Below are 20,683 nucleotides of genomic sequence, written 5' to 3'. Positions count from 1 at the left end.
ATGATGATGATGAGGATTATCTTGTTGGTGTCATGGATGATGATGATGATGGTTATCTTGTTGGTGTCATGGATAATGATGATGAGGGTTATCTTGTTGGTGTCATGGATGATGATGATGAGGAGGATTATCTTGTTGGTGTCATGGATGATGATGATGAGGATTATCTTGTTGGTGTCATGGATGATGATGATGGTTATCTTGTTGGTGTCATGGATGATGATGATGATGATCATGGTTATCTTGTTGGTGTCATGGATGATGATGATGAGGATTATCTTGTTGGTGTCATGGATGATGATGATGAGGGTTATCTTGTTGATGTCATGGATGATGATAAGGATTATCTTGTTGGTGTCATGGGTGATGATGATGATGAGGATTATCTTTTTGGTGTCATGGATGATGATGATGATGAGGATTATCTTTTTGGTGTCATGGATGATGAGGGTTATCTTGTTTGTGTCATGGATGATGATGAGGGTTATCTTGTTGATGTCATGGATGATGATGATGATAAGGATTATCTTGTTGGTGTCATGGATGATGATGATGATGATGAGGGTTATCTTGTTGGTGTCATGTATGATGATGAGGGTTATCTTGTTGGTGTCATGGATAATGATGATGAGGATTATCTTGTTGATGTCATGGATGATGATGATGATAAGGATTATCTTGTTGGTGTCATGGATGATGATGATGATGATGAGGGTTATCTTGTTGGTGTCATGTATGATGATGAGGGTTATCTTGTTGATGTCATGGATAATGATGATGAGGATTATCTTGTTGGTGTCATGGATGATGATGATGATAAGTATTATCTTGTTGGTGTCATGGATGATGATGATGATGATGATGATGGTTATGGTTATCTTGTTGGTGTCATGGATGATGATGATGAGGATTATCTTGTTGGTGTCATGGATGATGAGGATTATCTTGTTGGTGTCATGGATGATGAGGATTATCTTGTTGGTGTCATGGATGATGATGATGATGATGATGGTTATCTTGTTGGTGTCATGGATGATGATGATGAGGATTATCTTGTTGGTGTCATGGATGATGATGATGATGGTTATCTTGTTGGTGTCATGGATGATGATGAGGGTTATCTTGTGTCATGGATGATGATGAATGTTATCTTGTTGATGTCATGGATGATGATGATGAGGATTGGAGATGAGTGAATTTACAGTAAATTCGATTTGTCACAAACTTCTCAGCTCGGCAGTTGATGACTTATCCTGCATAAATTAGTTCAGCTTTCAGGTGCTCCAGTGGGCTGGAAAAGGTGGATACAGTCCTAGGAAAGAGTCTCCTAGGAATGTATCCACCTTTTCCAGCCCACTGGAGCACCTGAAAGCTGAACTAATTTATGCAGGAAAAGTCATCAACTGCCGAGCCGAGAAGTTTGTGACGAATCAAATTTACTGTAAGTTCGCTCATCTCTCATGAGGATTATCTTGTTGGTGTCATGTATGATGATGAGGGTTATCTTGTTAGTTTCATGGATGATGATGAGGGTTATCTTGTTGATGTCATGGATGATGATGAGGGTTATCTTGTTGATGTCATGGATGATGATGAGGGTTATCTTGTTGGTGTCATGGATGATGATGATGATGATGAGGGTTATCTTGTTGGTGTCATGGATGATGATGATGAGTGTTATCTTGTTGGTGTCATGGATGATGATGATGATTAGGGTTATCTTGGTGTGATGGATGATGATGATGAGGGTTATCTTGTTGGTGTCATGGATGATGATGATGATGAGTGTTATCTTGTTAGTGTCATGGATGATGATGATGAGGGTTATCTTGTTGATGTAATGGATGATGATGATGAGGGTTATCTTGTTGGTGTCATGGATGATGATGATGATGAGGGTTATCTTGTTGGTGTCATGGATGATGATGATGAGGGTTATCTTGTTGATGTAATGGATGATGATGATGAGGGTTATCTTGTTGGTGTCATGGATGATGATGATGATGAGTGTTATCTTGTTGGTGTCATGAATGATGATGATGATGATGGTTATCTTGTTGGTGTCATGGATGATGATGAGGGTTATCTTGTTGGTGTCATGGATGATGATGATGAGGATTATCTTGTTGTGTCATGCATGATGATGATGAGGGTTATCTTGTTGATGTCATGGATGATGATGAGGGTTATCTTGTTGTGTCATGGATGATGATGATGATGGTTATCTTGTTGGTGTCATGTATGATGATGAGGGTTATCTTGTTGGTGTCATGGATGATGATGATGAGGATTATCTTGTTGGTGTCATGGATGATGATGATGATGGTTATCTTGTTGGTGTCATGGATGATGATGATGAGGATGAGGATTATCTTGTTGGTGTCATGGATGATGATGATGATGATGATGGTTATCTTGTTGGTGTCATGGATGATGATGATGAGGATTATCTTGTTGGTGTCATGGATGATGATGATAAGGGTTATCTTGTTGGTGTCATGGATGATGATGATGAGGATTATCTTGTTGGTGTCATGGATGATGATGATGATGGTTATCTTGTTGGTGTCATGGATGATGATGATGAGGATTATCTTGTTGGTGTCATGGATGATGATGATGATGATGAGGATTATCTTGTTGGTGTCATGGATGATGATGATGATGATGATGGTTATCTTGTTGGTGTCATGGATGATGATGATGAGGATTATCTTGTTGGTGTCATGGATGATGATGATGATGGTTATCTTGTTGGTGTCATGGATAATGATGATGAGGGTTATCTTGTTGGTGTCATGGATGATGATGATGAGGAGGATTATCTTGTTGGTGTCATGGATGATGATGATGAGGATTATCTTGTTGGTGTCATGGATGATGATGATGGTTATCTTGTTGGTGTCATGGATGATGATGATGATGATCATGGTTATCTTGTTGGTGTCATGGATGATGATGATGAGGATTATCTTGTTGGTGTCATGGATGATGATGATGGTTATCTTGTTGGTGTCATGGATGATGATGATGATGAGGATTATCTTGTTGGTGTCATTGATGATGATGATTATCTTGTTGGAGTCATGGATGATGATGATGATGATGATTATCTTGTTGGAGTCATGGATGATGATGAGGTTTTTCTTGCTCCTATTCCTTTTTACAGATGAGGCGGTCAGATCTGGAGGCCTCTGTGCTGGTCCATGGGGTGCAGTTACTGCGGCGGGTCACTGTCCCGGAGCCGCTTCTCTTCGCCGCGCACATCCCTGAGCGGAGGAGCCTGGTGTCGGTGGACTGCGCTGGGACTGTGCGGTTGTATTATGAGGATGGTCGGTTTTGTTGCTCCCAGCAGCTCGTGTGGCCGGTGTCTGGTCTGCTCTATGCCGCTGCGCTCCAATACTATGTGGCCTGGACCCAACATGAGCTGCTGCTGTTTGATGGGTCATTTCTGTTCCTGTCCAGAAGTCCTGTGCCCCGGGGGGTGTCCTCATGTGTTTACCACCCTGGAAGGAACCTTGTCCTGAGTGCCGGATGTGGCGGAGTCATCGCCTGGAGCTTTGGTCACAGCGGATGCAGCCTTGTGCAACACCAGTCCCTGAGTGAGGGGATGACAGAGGAGGACACGGTGACCGCCCTCACCATAGACTCCACAGCTCCACATCTGCACATGTGTTACGCTGCATGTAGGACCAACGTGTGGGAGTATGACCTGCATGACGGGACCCTGAGAAGAGTAAGGAGACATCTACATGCCAGGTAATGAGGGGCTCTCGGGGGAGAAGATTTATTATATGCCAACAAAATCTCATCAGATCAGTTCCTCCCAAGTCTTAGTACGAATCAACAACAAATAGGGGGAGATTTATTTAAACCTGTGCAGAGGAAAAGTAGAGCAGTTGCCCATGGCAACCAATCAGATCATTCTTCAATTTTTTATAAAGGCCTCTAAAGAATTAACCTGAAAACAACAAAAGGCGCTCCCTGTGGAGGATCACACGTGCTGAATTAAAAGCAATACGGAGGGGGCACGATGGCCGCTTACCCGCTCCGGTTGTGTACCGACATACACAACAATGAACAGCATGTAGTGAATATCAGATGTATTCAAAGACCCGTCTGCAGCCTTCCCGCAAGAACTTAGGAGATCATGGAACTTCGAGGGTACCGGGAGTTTTCGTGGCACTGATCGGGACAGACACAATCCAGGTGCATGGATACAGACAAAATTCCTTTCATGACCAGAATTAGAAGTACAATAATAAAAGAAGAAATATATGCTCCACAGACTACCGAGTACTTTCAACCACTTCATTCAACCCTGGTGGAACTAGTGATGCCAGTTTATGGATCCAAAATGATTCTCTATTTATTAGTTGTTGGTATCTATACGGTGTATCACTCGGGATACTCTCTATAATTTTAAGACACAAAGAATCCATTGATCCTTGATGTGTGTTAGTGAAATGCCTCGATAGGCTGTAGAGCAAAAAAACGTGCTTTATATTCCATCTATACCTAATCATACGTGCGGCCGATGTATTGGAGCTTGCAATTGCATGAAAGGAGGTATATTGCATATTTTCTATCGCAATTATTTTTGCCCTTAATATTAAATCTCTTCCCCGTGTGGGGAGATCCAAAATCATGTGTTTCTTCCTTTATTAATTCACAGCACAGACAGCTCCTCCTGCCACATGGAATACAAGACATGCATTAGGGGCACATGTTACATTTTTTAATCTACCAGGAGCCACTAGATTATGTAGATTTTTGGAGTGTCTAAATGTAACACTTGGAGTGGCAGGGACTAGGTCCTTCAGAATGGGATCATTCATGATGATGGGCCAGTTCCTTATTAGTATTTTTATTTTTTTTATGTATTAGAAGTTTATTAGTTTTCAGATAAAACACAAAGAACAAAATGAAGTAGAAGTCTGGGACATTAAACAGAATCCCCCCAGTTTCCATTCAAACAACAGTGTCTGTTTTACAGTCAACAATCACAATTAATGCAAAAAAAAAGTAGGAAAACGTATAGCATTAACATAGCATAACACCCGCCAGTTTTCACAAGAGGGAGCACATAGCTCCTAGTACGCAAAAATAAATGCCTGGGGGTCACTGGAGCAATCATATCGGAGCGTGGACAATGCTGTCATCAAGATTGTAACGGACAGCTGTCAAGCAGACCGGGGGGTCAGCAGGGGGAGACAAGGGGGAGAAGAGAAGGAGTGGTGGGAGAGAGAGGAGGGAAAGAGAGTAGGATAGGCAGGAAGTAGCTGCAGAGTAGGGCATGGCGAGAGCAGAGGGAGAGAAAGAAGATGAGCTCACCTTTCAAGGGATCCGCGTCGAGACAACCAGTGGATCGGAGTCGAGGGAGGCACATACACTCCAGAGAACGTCGTGAGAGGTATGGGATAGTCATAGGTTCAATCTACATCAGTCTGCAAGATGAAGTAAGGTGTAATCTGGGGAGTGAAGGAATGTGGTCCAGGGGAGCCAGATCGAATTGTATTTGGCCAATCGGGTAGGGGAGTCTGCCATGAGTTCTTCCATCCTGTTCAGGTGTGTCACTTCCCGAAGCCAGGACGATATCGTGGGAGGGATGGGGGATTTCCATAGGCGAGGAATCGCCACTCTGGCCGCTAGGAGGAGGAATGATATCAACCTGGTAGAGCCCCTGGGTAGGTTTAGGAGTAGTACGGAGAGCAACAGGGTCTCAGGCATGTGTAGTATGTGAGTAGAGGTGATGTGGGAGATGAGGGAACGAACTTGATCCCAAAAGCTCAAGAGGAGGGGGCAGGAGCCACATCAGGGAGCGCGGATCTATGCCCGACATGTCTGCTTCCTGTCCAATCCATTGCTTGCTATCACGAAAGTGAAAGCAGTCTAGGACTCTGGTTAGGATGACAGCTAGGTAATAAGCGAGGTAGTCCGGAAGAGCTAGACCTCCATCATATTTGGATCGTATAAGGACATGGCGGGCTAGTCTGGGGTGTTTGTGAGTCCAGACAAAGGTAGACTGGAGCGCAGCGATCTCTCTAAAGAAGGCACGTGGGAGATGTGTTGGTACACAAGAGAAGAGGTAAAGGAGTCTTGGAAGGACATTCATCTTGAAGATGTTTATTCTCTCCAGCCAAGAAAAGTCTCTGCGCTCCCATCTAGCCAGGTCTGCCCTCAGCGTGTGAAGGAGGGGCAGAAAGTTCACCTTATAGGTGTTGGAGAGACATGTGGGGACAAATACACCCAAGTACTTGAGGGTGGTACGGGTCCATTTAAAGGGGTAAGACTGCTGTAGGTGTTGGACTACTGAGGGGGGCAGGGTAATGTTCATAGCCTCACATTTAGAGGTGTTCAGTTTAAAATTACTAAGTTGCGAGTAGTTGTGAATCTCGTGTAGTAGGGAGGGGAGGGAGGTGATGGGAGAGGATAAGTAGAGGAGCAAGTCATCGGCAAAGGCTGCACATTTGCAATCGGAAGCAGATACAGGGATACCCTTGATATCCACATTATTACGGATAGCTAACAGCAGATGTTCCATGCATAGAACGAAGAGGAGTGGGGACAGGGGACACCCCTGTCTCGTCCCATTGCAAATCTTAAAGGGGTTGGAGAGGCGGCCATTGATCCGTAAGCATGTCTGTGGGTTGGAATACAAGGTCATAATGCGAGCGAGCATGTTAGGGCCCAGACCAATCTGTTTCAGGGTCTCTCTCAGAAAGCCCCAGTCAACTCTATCGAAGGCCTTTTCTGCATCAAGCGATAACAGAAATAGGGGGAGGTTGTGAGTTTGGGCGAGATGTATCAGTGAGAAGGTACGTAAGGTATTGTCTCTAGCTTCTCGGCCTTGGATAAAGCCCACTTGATCGGGGTGTATAAGGGCAGGCATGTGGAGGGCTAGTCTATTAGATATCAGCTTAGAAAATATCTTTGCGTCTGTGTTAATCAATGATATGGGCCTATAGCTGGGACAGAGGAGGGGGTCTTTACCTTCCTTAGGGATTACAGTGACATGGGCGGTTAGGAAGGAATATGCAAGGGGGGTCGTATTAGTGATATTGTTAAAGGTCAGGAGTAGTGGGACCATCAATTCAGATCTGAGGGACTTGAAGAACTTGGCCGTGTACCCGTCAGGGGCGGGGCTTTTCCCAGCCGGCATGGAAGAGATTGCTTCCTCAGGTTCCTCAGAAGTGAAAGGAGACTCTAGGGATTGAATCACGTCAAAAGGGAGGAGGGGGAGTGCAGTGTCAGAGATATATTGGTGACGTGAAGATGTCGGCAAGGATGCAGAGGACGGGGAGGCTGGCCCCGGCAGATTGTATAGCGAGGCATAGTGTTCCCTGAAATTCTCAAGGATATCAGGCGTGAGCGAGACAAGTTGGCCATCAGGTCGCTTAATGGAGGGAACAAATAGGGACGACTTCTTGTTGCGTAAACCATTAGCCAACAGACGTCCCGACTTATTACCCCATTCATAGAACCTCTTGCCCATGACCTGCTGGTAGTGTTTGTGTTTATGATTCAGTAGGGTCAATAATTATGATCTGACTCTTAACATGTCTCTATAAACTGTGTCCTGTTGAGATTGTTTGTGGAGTGTCTCTAGGGTATGGAGCTGCTGTAGGAGGGACAATAGGTGCGCTGAGTTTTCCTTTTTAAGACGTGTACCATGGGTCACGAGGACCCCACGTAGCACACATTTCAGCGCTTCCCATTTCACCACCGGGGAAGAGGTGTCATGAGCATGATCAGATTGGAAGAGTTCAATAGTACGCCTGACATCCTGGAGACAGAGGGTATCAAGAAGGAGGGATTCATTAAGCCTCCATTAGGAGTGGGGTTTGAGGAGAGAGGGAAGTTGGAGGGTGCAAGTGACTGGGGCATGATCAGACAACGTCCTCACTCCAATAGTAGAAGCGTGAACATCGGGCAGAAGATGGTGGGGACAAAAGATGTAGTCGATTCAGCTGTATACTTTAAAGGGGTGGGAGTAAAACGTGTAATCCCGGTCTTGGGGGTGTAGTGTCCTCCACACGTCACTAAGTTGCAAGGAGTGTAACCTCTTTCTGAGAGCACGGAGTTTGCTATGGGACACGGATGCAGCGCCCGCGGAGGTATACATTTGCGGGAAGAGGCCGAGGTTAAAGTCGCCACATAGCAGTATGGGACCGATCGCAAAGTCCACCAGCTTGTCGAACACTCTCAGAAGGAAAGGGACCTGGTTCCTGTTAGGCGTATACAGGGCTGCTATCGTGATGGGACGGCCTGAGATCTCGCAGTTGGCCAGTACATATCTAGCGGCCGGGTCAAGGGAAGAGGATGTAATTGTAAGTGGAAGGGACCTGTGGAAGGCCAAGAAGACCCCCTTTGTCCTGGCCTCGATATTGACAGTGTGAAGCCAGGTCGGGTAATATTGGTTATTCAGTCTGGCGAGGTGTCCTTCCTTAAAATGCGTCTCCTGCAGGGCCAGGATATGGACATGTTGTTTGTGGTGTGAGTATAGGAGTTGTGAACGTTTTTCTTGAGTGTTAAACCCTTTGACATTAAGGGTGGTCAGTTTGATGTCAGCTGCCATGTGAGCGTATTATGCAGTGAGTCCACTTACCTCCGGTGCAACTGGTTGTCTGCACGGACCCCTCAGAGGTCAGGGGAGAGCGGTTTGCCAATCCTGCAGGAGAGGGGGGAGGAAAATGAGATAGGGTGAGAGAAGAGCAGGGGTGAGAAAAGTAACCATAAGAGAATGGGTCCACAGGGTCCACAAGAAGAGGCCTTAAGGGCCAAGGACAGGGTCAGAACCAGTCCGACCGTCAGACTAAAGAGGGTGTCGTAGAAGTCGAGCTCCAAAGGAGCCGCAGCAGGTGTGGGAGGTGGGAAAGCCACTAGCAACTGATTGCGTAGTGGGAAACTCATAACTAGGGTCGATTGGACAAGGAAGGGAAGGTTCCTTAGAGGAGCCATAGAGGTGACGGCTATATGAGAAGTGCAACAGAGAGCCCTAAGGCTACTCAGAGGCAAGTAAACATCGGGAGGCATGTAGAACAAATAAAGATAAAGAATGAAGAATAGGAGGTAAACACTAGTACCGTAGGGTACCGCAAACCGTAGTAATGGTAAATCGTTCCTGTGTTGTAGCAGAGGGGCTGAAAGCCCAGATCAGTAGCTACAACATGGGAAATACTACAGGAGTCAAAAAAGATAAATCACCAACTGTAATAAAGTCCAATCAAGTCTTCCGTTTGATCCGCTGGGGGAGAGGTTGAGGGGGGGTGGTCGTGGGTTGCTCTCCTGAGGTCAGACCCTCTCCCAGGACTCTCAGTCTGGATGTGGGGATAGGGAGGAACAGGTTGTCCCATTCTGGCAGGGGGATCGGTGGGAGCTTGAAGGTGGACAGGAACCGCTTCATGTCATCTGGTCTCCTCAGGACAGCAGTAGTGGAGCCATAGCGTGCCGTAAGCGAGAACGGGAAGCCCCAGCGATAGGTGATCTGAGCATTCTGTAGGAGCTGTAAAAGAGGCTTCAAGGCCACTCTTAACTTGAGGGTGCGGAGGGAGAGGTCAGGATAGAGATGTATTGCAGTCCTGTTATAGGTCAGATTAGGGAGACATCTCGCTCTTCTCATGATATCGTCCTTTATCAGAAAGTGGTGGACCCTGCAAATAACATCTCTAGGCTTCTTTGGGTCAGGGTCTTTAGCTTTGAGCGCCCCCGTGGGCCCTGTCAAGTTCTAGTGGAGAATCTTGTGGCTTTTGGAGGATCTCATTAAAGAGATGTTGCAAGGTGCCCGGGATTTCCTGGGGGGTAGCCGACTCTGGCAGGCCTTTGATTCTGATATTGTTCCTCCTGTTCCTGTTATCTATATAATCAAGGTGTTCCATTTCAGATGCTTGCATTATGGAAAGTCGTTTATTGGTTTCCTGAAGTTCTCGGATCTCCACCGAGACAGAGGTTTCTTCAAGCTTGTGTACTTTGTCAGTTAGGCGGGACACATCTGCCTTGACCGGTTTGAGGTCCTGGCGCCAGGCCGATTTAAGGTCAGTAGCCAAGTTATTCATATCCGCTTTGGTCGGCAGAAGTGCCAGGAGGGCTTGCAATTCCGGATGGTTCTTAAGGGTGTTGACCGCCATTTCAGGTGTGGGGAGCACAGGAGCACACAGGGGATGCTCCGGGGTCTGCGCTGTGGCAGAGGGGGTTCTATCCAGTGGAAGAGTGCGGCGAGGAGGCCTGTGCGGATCACCCAGGTTGTCATCAGATGAAGAACAGTTGGAGGAGCGGGGTTCACCAGGAGGCTTTTTGAGTGGAGTTTTAAACAATTTCTGCTTGGCGGGGGGACTGGCCCCCCAAAATTTTGGGGCCTCACCCTCTGTGGAAGAGCCCCCGTTGGAGTGCGAGGTGTCAGAGTTCATGTCATCAGCCAGGGCAGGGCAGGTGGGCCAGGGCAGGTGGGCCTGGCACCGGTAGAGGTAAGGTGGCAGGTGGGGTGCTGTCCCAGACACCTCCACAGGTGGCAGCATATGTTTTCAGGTGTACTGGGGAGTTATCACAATGGAGGGGGGCTGAGGAGCCAGATTGCAGACTGGCACGGTGAGGGGTTCACAGGGGCCTCATAAGGGCCCAGGTAGGTTCCTGGCATATGTACCCCCTGAGGGTTTTGAGGTCGGGGGGACAGAGACCGGTCGGAAGTAGGAGCCCCCTTTGTCATGGCACAGTCAGGTGCAGCAGCGAGAGGTGATGTGGAGACCTGTCCAGCATGTGGGTCTCCATTACAGGCAGCAGTGGTGGCAGCGTGTGAGAGGGCCGCGTCCGGGTAGTGCAGGGAGCCAGGAGGATGTTGACGGTCATGAGGCCCTGCAGGACTTGTGCGCGTCTCACTCCGTGCACAGGGTAGAGGCTGTAGCAGACTCACCGTTCCAGGCGAGGTTGCCGACTGCTGAGGGTGAGCGGATCTCGCCGTCTCATTTGGCGCTGCAGGTGTCGGGAGTCGGGAGGAGTCACACGGTCCGGGGAGCGCGTTCCCAGGCACGCTCATCATGGCTGAAGAGGCTGGCTGTGCAGAAGAGGTAGGCCGCAGTCTCGGGAGCACGGAAGGTGCAGACGGGTTGCGGGGTTGGAAATTGTCCGAGATCGGGTTCGGCAGGGAGCTGAGGTGCTGGGCAGACTTCTTACGGTGTTTCCCCCTAGATTTGCCTCCCATAGCAGGTGAAATCAGCCGTTTTCAGCAGGACCCAGGCAGGAGCCTCAGAACATGCGGCTCATCTTGACCTCGGCAAGCCAGGCCCCCCTATTAGTATTTTTTAATACTTGTTGCTTCACAATTATAATTAGTAATGAAGTTAGATTTAACCCCTTAAGGACTTAGCCCTTTTTCACCTTAAGGACTCGGCCGTTTTTTGCAATTCTGACCACTGTCACTTTAAACATTAATAACTCTGGAATGCTTTTAGTTATCATTCTGATTCCAAGAATGTTTTTTCGTGACATATTCTACTTTAACATAGTGGTAAAATGTTATGGTAACTTGCATCCTTTCTTGGTGAAAAATCCCCAAATTTGATGAAAAAAATGAAAATTTTGCATTTTTCTAACTTTGAAGCTCTCTGCTTGTAAGGAAAATGGATATTCCAAATATTTTTTTTATTTGGTTCACATATACAATATGTCTACTTTATGTTTGCATCATAAAATTTATGAGTTTTTACTTTTGGAGACACCAGAGGCTTCAAAGTTCAGCAGCAACTTTCCAGTTTTTCACAAAATTTTCAAACTCGATATTTTTCAGGGACCAGTTCAGTTTTGAAGTGGATTTGAAGGGTCTTCATATTAGAAATACCCCATAAATGACCCCATTATAAAAACTACACCCCCCAAAGTATTCAAAATTCAGTCAGTGTTTTAACCCTTTAGGTGTTTCACAGGAATAGCAGCAAAGTGAAGGAGAAAATTCAAAATCTTCATTTTTTACACTCGCATGTTCTTGTAGACCCAATTTTGGAATTTTTGCAAGTGGTAAAAGGAGAAAATTTTTATTTTTATTTGTAGCCCAATTTCTCTCGAGTAAGGACATACCTCATATGTCTATGTAAAGTGTTCGGCGGGCGCAGTAGAGGGCTCAGAAGGGAAGGAGCGACAAGAGAATTTTGGAGAGAACATTTTTCTGAAATGGTTTTTGGGGGGCATGTCACCTTTAGGAAGCCCCTAGGGTGTCAAAACAGCATAAAAAAAAAACACATGGCATACCATTTTGGAAACTAGACCCCTCGGGGAATGTAACATGGGATAAAGTGAACCTTAATACCCCACAGGTGTTTCATGACTTTTGGAAATGTAAAAAAAAAAATAAAAAATTACCTAAAATGCTTGTTTTCCCAAAAATTTTACATTTTTAAAAAGGGTAATAGCAGAAAATACCCCCCCAAAATTTGAAGCCCAATTTCTCCCGATTCAGAAAACACCCCATATGGGGGTGAAAAGTGCTCTGCTGGCGCACTACAGGTCTCAGAAGAGGAGTAGTCACATTTGGCTTTTTGGAAGCAAATTTTGCTCTGGGGGCATGCCGCATTTAGGAAGCCCCTATGGTGCCAGGACAGCAAAAAAAAAAAAAAAACACATGGCATACCATTTTGGAAACTAGACCCCTCGGGGAACGTAACATGGGGTGAAGTGAACCTTTATACCCCACAGGTGTTTCACGACTTTTGCATATGTAAAAAAAAAATTTTTTTTTTACCTAAAATGCTTGTTTTCCCAAATAAGAAGATAATCCAATAAAGTGTATTAGCTCTCGCTATACAGGACCTAGGGCGTATGGATATGCCTTTTGTACCTGGGTCTTAAGGACCCAGGGCATACCTGTACGCCCGTGGGAATTTTGGTCCCCGCCGGGCGGGGACCGGACTGGGGTGACTGCTGATATCGATCAGCAGGAACCCCGTGCAAATACCCAGGGGGGTCAACAGACCCACCCATGTCAGCGATCGGCGCAAATCGCAAGTGAATTCACTTTGGTGACCTGGAATATAAGGGGGATCGCGGTTGTCTAAGACACCCACGATCCCCCTGTAGCGATAGGAAGTGAGGTGGCAGAGGTGCCCCCCATCCTATCTCTGCTATTGGTGGTCTAGAAGCGACCACCAATAGCAGATCGGGGGCGGGGGGGTTTACTTTCGTTTTCCCCGTTCTGCCCACCCACAATAGGCGGGGAAGAACGGGGAACCGAAGGGGACCGAATGCCGAAGATCCACTTACCCGTCGGTGGAAGCTGCGGGACGGGATCGGTGGCGGTGATCGGCGCGGGCATGCTGGGCATGCTGGGATTTGCAGTTTTGCAACAGCTGGAGGTCTACAGTTTAGAGGCAACACAAAAGGTCCCATTGGGTTATGGGTTTAATTATAAATTCTCCAATCCCCTTCTGGGAGGAAACCCTCCCTTCCGGGGAACAATACCCTACCTGTAACCCAATTAAAATATAACTTTTATTCTTATTCCTTAAAAAATATGTCTGTGACAATGTGAAACTTACATATGGTTAAAACTGTCAGGTGATACAGAGTGTCTTCTAATATGAGCCCACTAGGTGGTGCTGCAGCACTGGTGTAGGAGTTGTCCTATTTCTCACTGTGCATGGTCAGTATCTCCACTCTACCATTGCACAGTAACTCCGCACTCTTGACACATACTGTATTCCTGTCTAAAATCTTAATAAAGTGCTCTAACGTTTCGTTAGAAAACTAACTTCTTCAGAGAGCTGCCTAATATGGCGTTCAGCGTGCGGCACTGCCTTTTATAACCCTGTATCGGCGCATCATTTCCGATGCGCCAGTGAAGGGTTGGGATCCAATCAGGACGTGGTTGGCATTCCGTGTGTTCCGGCCGCCATTCTCGCGCATTCCCCGTCATACCGTGGTCCCGGGCATCTACTTTTCACTATTGCGCCTCTTGCAAGTTTATGGTGAAAACTTTATCAATCCACAAGATGGAAGGAAATATGATATCAGGAAGTTTATAAATTGTAGTAGCCGGAACGTGATCTATGTAGCAAGGTGCACATGCCCCAAACTATATGTGGGAAAAACTATACAGGAGCTGAGAAAACGCATCAGCAAGCACATTAGTACAATTAGAACAGGGACAGACACCCCTATAGCGAGGCACATGAAAACAAAACATGGCAATAGGCTGGATGAGATTAAATTCTGGGGCCTAGAGAAATATGAGATTGGCCCAAGAAAAGGAGATATAAATCAAATATTGCTCAAAGAGGAGGCAAAATGGATTTATCGCCTCAACAGTAAAAATCCTGGAGGATTGAATGAAGGTTTTTCCTTCACACCCTTCCTTGAATAAAAAGGAAGGCGCCTGTGTATACATATAAACACCGTGAGAAATAATATAGAGATTACTCTGTGAATACTTTTCTACATGCTGGCAACTACCGTTTTATTATAGCCGATATGACTGGAAGAAGAAGAGGATAACATCTGGAGATGAATGTATACTAGTATGGTCTGAGAGTATTATAATGAGAAAAAACAGGTCATGACCATGAATTGATATATAGGGGGGGACGACATATCCTAACTGTAGAGATGTGAGGGATGCAGGAGAATCCAGATACCCAGACACTGGGAAATCTGGAGAAAAAATCAATAACATAAAAAAACGATACTGGGGAGCTTGAAGAAAAATCAAACTTAAAATATGAAAACAAATAACAATATAATGATTACCTGAGGAGAGGCTGCGGACCCATGGATAGGGAGTGTCGACTGGGAGAAATTTACATCTTGGTCTGTTAATCAATAGGATATAAATAATGTTATTTAATAAAGTACAATATAGATCAATAAGATAAAAATTTATATAACATTAGTTAAGAGAATGGCCATATGAGATATAATATAATAAACTTATAAAAATGAAAATGAACCTAACAACATCTAAAAGAGTGACCAGATGAGACACAATAAATTTATAAAATGATTGTAACAAATGACTAAATGAGATATAATAAATCTAGAAAATCTATAAAATCACTGTAATAATATCCAGGAGAATGGCCAAATGGTATACAATAACCCTATAATTAGAAGAAAAGAAAAAAGAAAAAAAGACTCTAAAAAACTCAGACCACCTAGTACCTATAGAGAGAATAAGAACACAAGGAACAGTCATAGAAGGCAAAAACTAAGAAGGATGTAATATATTTACTGATAGAAGGGATCAACTAGGGACGCATGCGCCTACAGACTATAGATGGGGCTTGCGTGTCACGAGACGGAGCTCGCGTTCCACCGAGAACAGAAAGTACTGCGCACGCGCGAGAGGAAGCGCATGCGCAATAGTGAAAAGTAGATGCCCGGAACCACGGTATGACGGGGCATGCGCGAGAATGGCGGCCGGAACACACGGAATGCCAACCACGTCCTGATTGGATCCCAACCCTTCACTGGCGCATCGGAAATGATGCGCCGATACAGGGTTATAAAAGGCAGTGCCGCACGCTGAACGCCATATTAGGCAGCTCTCTGAAGAAGTTAGTTTTCTAACGAAACGTTAGAGCAATTTATTAAGATTTTAGACAGGAATACAGTATGTGTCAAGAGTGCGGAGTTACTGTGCAATGGTAGAGTGGAGATACTGACCATGCACAGTGAGAAATAGGATAACTCCTACACCAGTGCTGCAGCACCACCTAGTGGGCTCATATTAGAAGACACTCTGTATCACCTGACAGTTTTAACAATATATAAGTTTCACATTGTCACAGACATATTTTTTAAGGAATAAGAATAAAAGTTATATTGTCAGTACATGGTGGGAGTTTTAATTTTGAAACAGCTGGAGGTTTGCCCCCCTATGTGTACGTACAGGGTACATTCACACGGACAGGTTTACAGTAAGTTTCCTGCTTCAAGTATGAGCTGCGGCAAATTTTTCGCCGCATCGCAAATTTCTAGCGGGAATCTCACTGTAAACCTGCGCCCGTGTGAATGTACCCTAAAAACACTACACTACACTAACACAAAATAAAGGGTAAAACACTACATATACACCCCCTTACACTGTCCCCCCCAATTAAATTGAAAAACGTATTGTACAGCAGTGTTTCCGAAACGGAGCCTCCAGCTGTTGCAAAACAACAACTCCCAGCATTTCTGGACAGCCACTGACTGTCCAGGCATGCTGGGAGTTTAGCAACAGCTACACCCTGTTTGGGAATCACTGGCGTAGAATACCCCTATGTCCACCCCTATGCAATCCCTAATTTAGTCCTCAAATGCGTATGGCGCTCTCTCACTTCAGAGCCCTGTTGTTTTTCAAGGAAACAGTTTAGGGCCACATATGGGGTATCTCTGTACTTGGGAGAAATTGTGTTACAAATTTTGGGGGCTTTTTCTTCTTTTACCCCTTATGAAAAGGAAAAGTTGGGGGCTACACCAGCCTGTCAGTGTAAAAAAATTTAAAATTTTACACTAACATGCTGGTGTTGTCCTTTACTTTTTATTTTCACAAGTGTTAAAAGGAAAAAAGACCCCCAAAATTTGTAACGCCATTTCTCCTGAGTACGGAAATACCCCATATGTAAGCGTAAAATGCTCTGCGGGCGCACAGCAAGGCTCAGGAGTGAGAGCACACTATGTACATTTGAGGCCTAAATTGGTGATTTGCACAGGGGTGGCTGATTTTACAGCAGTTCTGACATAAACGCAAAAAATTAAATGCCCACACGTGACCCCATTTTGGAAACTACACCCCTCACGGAAAGTAACAAGGGGTATAGTGAGCCTTAACACCCAACAGGTGTTTGACAAATTTTCATTAAAGTTGGATGGAAAAATGAAAAAAAAAAAAAATTTTCACAAAAATGCTGGTGTTACCCAAAATTTTTCATTTTCACAAGGAAAAATAGGAAAAAAAGCCCCCAAAAATTTGTAACCCCATTTTTTCTGAGTAAGAAAATGCCCATATGTGGATATAAAGTGCTCTGCTGGCGAACTACAATGCTCAGAAGAGAAGGAGCACATTGGGATTTTGAAGATAAAATTTGTCCGGAATTGAAGGCTACGTGTGTTTACAAAGCCCCCATAGAGCCAGAACTATGGACCCCCCCCCCCCCACATATGACCCCATTTTGGAAACTACACCCCTCATGTAATGTAATAAGGGGTGCAGTGAGTATTTACACCCCACAGGTGTTTGACAGATTTTTGGAACAGTGGTCCGTAAAAATGAAAAATGTATTTTCATTTGCACAGCCCACTGTTCCAAAGATCTGTCAAACGCCAGTGGGGTGTAAATACTCACTGCACCCCTTATTAAATTCTGTGAGGGCTGTAGTTTCCAAAATGGGGTCACGTGGGGGGGTCCACTGTTCTGGCACCACGGGGGGGGGGGGGCTTTGTAAACGCACATGGCCCCCGACTTCTATTCCAACCAAATTCTGTCTTCAAAAGCTCAATGGCGCTCCTTCTCTTCTGAGCATTGTAGTGCGCCAGCAGAGCACTTCACATCCACACATTGGGTATTTCCATACTCAGAAGAATTGGGGTTACAAATTTTGGGGGTCATTTTCTCCTATTACTCCTTGTAAGAATATAAAATGTGGGGGAAAACCAGCATTTTTGTGAAAAAATTTTTTTTTTCATTTACACATCCGACTTTAGCAAAAAGTTGTCAAACACCTATGAGATTTTAAGGCTCACTGTACCCCTTGTTGTGTTACTTGAGGGGTGTAGTTTCTAAAATAGTATTCCATGTGTTTTTTTTTTTTTTTGCTGTTCTGGCACCATAGGGGCTTCCTAAATGCGACATGCCCTCAAAAAACCATTTCAGTAAAATTCGCCTTTCAAAAGCCAAATGTGACTCCTTCTCTTCTGAGCATTGTAGTGCGCCAGCAGAGCACTTGACATCCATACTTGGGGTATTTCCATACTCAGAAGAGATGGGGTTACAAATTTTGGGGGGCATTTTGTACTATTATCCCTTGTAAAAATTTAAAATTTTGGGGAAAACTAGCATTTTAGTGGAAAAAAAATTAATAAATCATTTACACATCCAACTTTAACAAAAAGTCGTGAAGCACCTGTGGGGTGTTAAGGCTCACTGGACCCCTTGTTATGTGCCTTGAGGGGTGTAGTTTCCAAAATAGTATGCCATGTGTTTTTTTTTTTTTTGCTGTTCTGGCACCATAGGGGCTTCCTAAATGCGACATGCCCCACAAAAACCATTTCAGAAAAACTCACTCTCCAAAATCCCTTTGTCGCTCCTTCCCTTCTGAGCCCTCTACTGCGCCTGCCGTACACTTGACATACACATATGAGGTATTTCCTTACTCGAGAGAAATTGGGTTACACATTTTAGGAAGATTTCTCTCCTTTTACCCCTTGTAAAAATTCAAAAACTGGGTCTACAAGAACATGCCAGTGTAAAAAATGAAGATTTTTAATTTTCTCCTTCAATTTGCTGCTATTCCTGTGAAACACCTAAATGGTTAACAAACCTTTTGAATGTCATTTTGAATACTTTCGTGGGTGCAGTTTTTATAATGGGGTCATTTGTGGGGCATTTCTGATATGAAAGCCCTTCAAATCCACTTCAAAACAGAACTGGTCCCTGAAAAATTTTGATTTTGAAAATTTTGTGAAAAATTGGAAAATTTCTGCTGAACTTTGAAGCCCTCTGATCTCTTCCAAAAGTAAAAACATGTCAACGTTATGATGCAATCATAAAGTAGACATGTTGTATATGTGAATCAATATATAATTTATTTGGAATATTCATTTTCCTTATAAGCAGAGAGCTTCAAAGTTAAAAAAAATGCAACATTTTCAATTTTTTCATGAAATTTTGGAATGTTTCACCAAGAAACGATGCAAGTATCGACAAAATTTTACCACTAACATAAAGTAGAATATGTCACGAAAAAACAATCTCGGAATCAGAATGAAAGGTAAAAGCATTCCAGAGTTATTAATGCTTAAAGTGACAGTGGTCAGATGTGCAAAAAATGGCCGGGTCCTACAGTGAAAATTGGCTGGATCCTTAAGGGGTTAATGCCCCATAGATTTTGATTTAACTCGTGGACAAAGGCCTCTGGCTGTGCCTTAGTGCCGCTCCACACAAAATACAAGTCGTCTATAAAGCGACGAAAAAAACATACATAGCTATTAAAAGCCGGGAGCTGTGCAATGACCAGGGACTCGAATCTCCCCATGAACAAATTTGCATAACTTGGGGCAAAACGAGTCCCCATGGCACAGCCCCTGGTCGGCCTATAAATAGGATTTTTGTGTAATTTAGGCAAATAATAAAAATGGGACAACATAGTTACATAGTTACATAGTTATATAGTTATATAGTTACATAGTTACATAGTTATATAGTTACATAGTTAGTATGGTTGAAAAATGACAGACGTCCATCAAGTCCAACCAGGGAATTGAAGTGAAGGATGTAAGGGGATAAGGGAAAGGGATGTAGTTTTATAATTCTGCATAAGCATTAATGTTATTTTGTTCCAGGAATGTATCTAACCCTGTTTTAAAGCTGTTAATTGTTACTGCTGTGACCAGTTCCTGAGGTAGACCGTTCCATAAATTCACAGTCCTCACAGTAAAGAAGGCGTGTCGCCCCTTTAGACTAAACCTTTTCTTCTCCAGACGGAGGGAGTGCCCCCTCGTCCTTTGGGGGGGTTTAACCTGGAACAGTTATTCTCCATATTTTTTGTATGGGCCATTTATATACTTATATACGTTTATCATATCCCCCCTTATACGTCTCTTCTCAAGACTAAACAATTGTAACTCCTTTAATCGCTCCTCATAGCTAAGATGTTCCATGCCGCATATTAGTTTAGTCGCGCGTCTCTGCACCCTTTCCAGCTCCGCAGTGTCCCTTTTATGAACAGGCGACCAAAACTGACCAGCATATTCCAGGTGAGGCCGTACCAATGCTTTATAAAGGGGGAGTATTATACACTATAGACGGTACCAATGCTTTATAAAGGGGGAGTATTATACACTATAGACTGTACCAATGCTTTATAAAGGGGGAGTATTATACACTATAGACTGTACCAATGATTTATAAAGGGGGAGTATTATACACTATAGACTGTACCAATGCTTTATAAAGGGGGAGTATTATGTCCCTGTCCCTGGAGTCCAGGCCTCTTTTTATACATGACAATATCCTGCCGGCTTTGGAAGCAGCAGCCTGACATTGTGCTATTCTGTAGTCTGTGATCTACAAGTCCCCCAGATCCTTCTCTACCAGTGACTCTGACAGTTTAATCCCCCCTAAGACATACGACGCTGCAGGTTATTAGTACCCAGATGCATAACTTTACATTTATCCACATTGAACCTCATTTGCCAAGTGGATGCCCAGACACTTAGTCTATCCAAGTCATCTTGTAACTTATGCACATCCTCTATAGACTGTACCCCCCCCTCTATATACACAGCCCCCCCCTCTATATACACATCCTCTATAGACTGTACCGTGCTACAAAGCTTGGTGTCATCTGCAAAGATAGAAACAGAGCTGTTAATACCATCCTCTATATACACAGCCCCCTATATATACACAGCCCCCCCCTATATATACACAGCCCCCCTCTATATACACAGCCCCACTCTATATACACAGCCCCACTCTATATACACAGCCCCCTATATATAC

At 44.5% G+C, this 20,683-nt stretch overlaps 1 protein-coding gene across 1 annotated transcript in view; it reads left to right on the top strand.

The window, feature by feature from the left end:
• The first annotated feature begins 290 nt into the window (after positions 1-290).
• WDR97 (WD repeat domain 97) overlaps positions 291-20,683 on the top strand; it is a 250,016-nt gene continuing 229,623 nt past the window's right edge. The window contains exons 1-2 of the mRNA XM_056553808.1: positions 291-458; positions 3,170-3,759. Coding sequence (XP_056409783.1) covers positions 291-458; positions 3,170-3,759 — 758 coding nt within the window. The remainder of the gene's footprint in view (positions 459-3,169; positions 3,760-20,683) is intronic.

The sequence above is a fragment of the Hyla sarda genome, unplaced genomic scaffold (genome assembly GCF_029499605.1).
Source record: "Hyla sarda isolate aHylSar1 unplaced genomic scaffold, aHylSar1.hap1 scaffold_380, whole genome shotgun sequence".
NCBI lineage: Eukaryota > Metazoa > Chordata > Amphibia > Anura > Hylidae > Hyla > Hyla sarda.
This window is presented reverse-complemented; position numbering and strand designations above follow the sequence as displayed.